This window comes from Mus caroli, unplaced genomic scaffold (genome assembly GCF_978045245.1).
Source record: "Mus caroli unplaced genomic scaffold, Mus_caroli_1 scaffold_8, whole genome shotgun sequence".
Taxonomy (NCBI): Eukaryota; Metazoa; Chordata; class Mammalia; order Rodentia; family Muridae; genus Mus; species Mus caroli.
In genome coordinates, this window is record NW_028227263.1 from 99,311,074 (window position 1) to 99,313,255 (window position 2,182).

The 2,182-nt window shown below is 44.2% G+C and overlaps 1 protein-coding gene across 1 annotated transcript; it reads left to right on the plus strand.

Annotated features, from left to right (window-relative positions):
- The first annotated feature begins 582 nt into the window (after positions 1-582).
- LOC110298711 (mas-related G protein-coupled receptor member A4) lies at positions 583-1,572 on the plus strand. Its single transcript, XM_021168113.2, has one exon. It carries the CDS (start codon positions 631-633, stop codon positions 1,570-1,572), a length of 942 nt encoding a protein of 313 aa, XP_021023772.2. The 5' UTR covers positions 583-630.
- The last annotated feature ends 610 nt before the right edge of the window (positions 1,573-2,182 follow it).

Genomic DNA, 2,182 nt, shown 5'->3' on the forward strand with positions numbered 1-2,182 from the left:
ATTGCCGAGACTGAGGTGTTTAGGGTCAGAAACCCTGCACTGGTGTTGCTAGGAACACAAAGAAGAAATGAGGCCTTCACTATGAACACAATTTTTAATTTTTTGTTTTTTTTTTGTTGTTGTTGTTGTTGTTTATTGTGAGTTTTTGTTGTTTTTTCAAAATTTTTTGTATTGGATATTTTCTTTTTTTAAATTTAAAATGCTATCCACTTTCCTGCTTTCCCCCCTTCCTAGAAACCCCCATCTCATCCTCCCTCCCCCTGCTTCTGTGAGGGTGTTGCTCAACCCATACACACACTTCTACCTCTCTGCCCTCGATTCTCTTACACTGGGGCATCAATAGAAACTTCATAGGTTCAAGGACCTCTTCTTCCATCAATGCATGATATGGCCATCCTCTGCTACATATGCGTCTGGAGCCATGTGTACTCCTTTGTTGATAGGATAACATTTGAAATTTAAATAAAGAAGATATCCAATAAAAAAATTTCAAAAACAACAACAAAAAAAAAACACAAAAAACATAAAAAGAAAATTAAAGTTGTGTATCTAATGAAGGCCTCATTGCTTCTTTGTGTTCCCAGCAACACCAGTTCAGGGTTTCTGGCCCTAAACTCCTCAGCCTCAGCAATGGCACCCACGACAACATATCCAATGGACGAAATCATCCCTGGAAGTATCTACATCTGGATTCTGATCACAAACTTGATGATCATCATCTTCGGACTGGTCGGGCTGACAGGAAATGCCATTGTTCTCTGGCTCCTGGGATTCCGCTTGCACAGGAATGCCTTCTTAGTCTACATCCTAAACTTGGCCCTGGCTGACTTCCTCTACCTTCTCTGTCACATCATAAATTCCACAATGCTTCTTCTCAAGGTTCCCCTACCCAACAGTATTTTGAACCAATGCTTTGACCTCATCATGACTGTTCTCTACATCACAGGCCTGAGCATGCTCAGTGCCATCAGCACTGAGCGCTGTCTGTCGGTCCTGTGCCCCATCTGGTATCGGTGCCACCGCCCAGAACACATATCAACTGTCCTGTGTGCTGTGATCTGGGTCCTGCCCCTGTTGATCTGCTTTCTGAATGGATATTTCTGTCGTTTCTTTGATTCCAAATATGTAATTTATTCTGTGTGTCTGGCAACAAACTTCTTTATCAGAACATACCCGGTGTTTTTATTTGTAGTCCTCTGTCTGTCCACCCTGGCTCTGCTGGCCAGGTTGTTCTGTGGTGCTAGGAAGAGGAAATTTACCAGATTATTCGTGACCATCATGCTGACCGTTTTGGTTTTTCTTCTCTGTGGGTTGCCCCTGGGCCTCTTCTGGTTCCTGGTGCCCTGGATTAGCCGTGATTACAGTGTACTAGATGATAGACTTTTTCAGACATCAATTGTCCTAACTACTGTTAACAGCTGTGGCAACCCCATCATTTATTTCTTCGTGGGCTCCTTCAGGCATCGGTTGAAGCACAAGACCCTCAAAATGGTTCTCCAGAGTGCACTGCAGGACACTCCTGAGACACCTGAAAACATGGTGGAGATGTCAAGAAGCAAAGCAGAGCCGTGATGAAGAGCCTCTGCCTGGACCTCAGAGGTGGCTTCGGAGCGAGCACTGCCCTGCTGCACTTGACCACTGTCCACTCTCCTCTCAGCTTACTGACTTGGCAGGCCTCAGCGGTCCAACAACATCTTCAAAAGCTCTCCACTGACTTAGTATTTCTACCTCTCCCAAGTAATAGCATTAATCAGAAAGTATCATGTCTGCATCCTTCTTGATATTAATCCAATTCTCATACTATCTTCATCTGAAACTTTCTTGCTGTTTCTTTGGAACTTTTGTTGCCATAGTAATAGCCTAGTTCCAGCACCATGACTCTCTTGTCTGTGATTGTTCTGTACCTGAATGTAAAGCAAAGGAGCCAGAACTGCGGAACACATAAGGCTCTGTAAGGTATGTTCGGTCTTGAAATTTCTCCAGTGTTAGAGGCTTTTTTGTATGTTTTCATGGGGCTCGTTCTTTTTCTTTTGATCACTTACTTCTTCCACTGCTGGAACTGCTGACTGGTTCTCAGTCATGGTCAGGCACCATTAGATAACAGGCAGCAAGCAGTATAGGAACCTCCCACTCCGAGGTGACCGCCTTACGGTCGGTCTTGAGGTAGTGTGGCCTAAAAATC

Bases quoted from the DNA above. Each gene is read 5' to 3' on its own strand.
- LOC110298711 (XM_021168113.2), top strand. From the start codon at position 631: ATGGCACCCACGACAACATATCCAATGGACGAAATCATCCCTGGAAGT.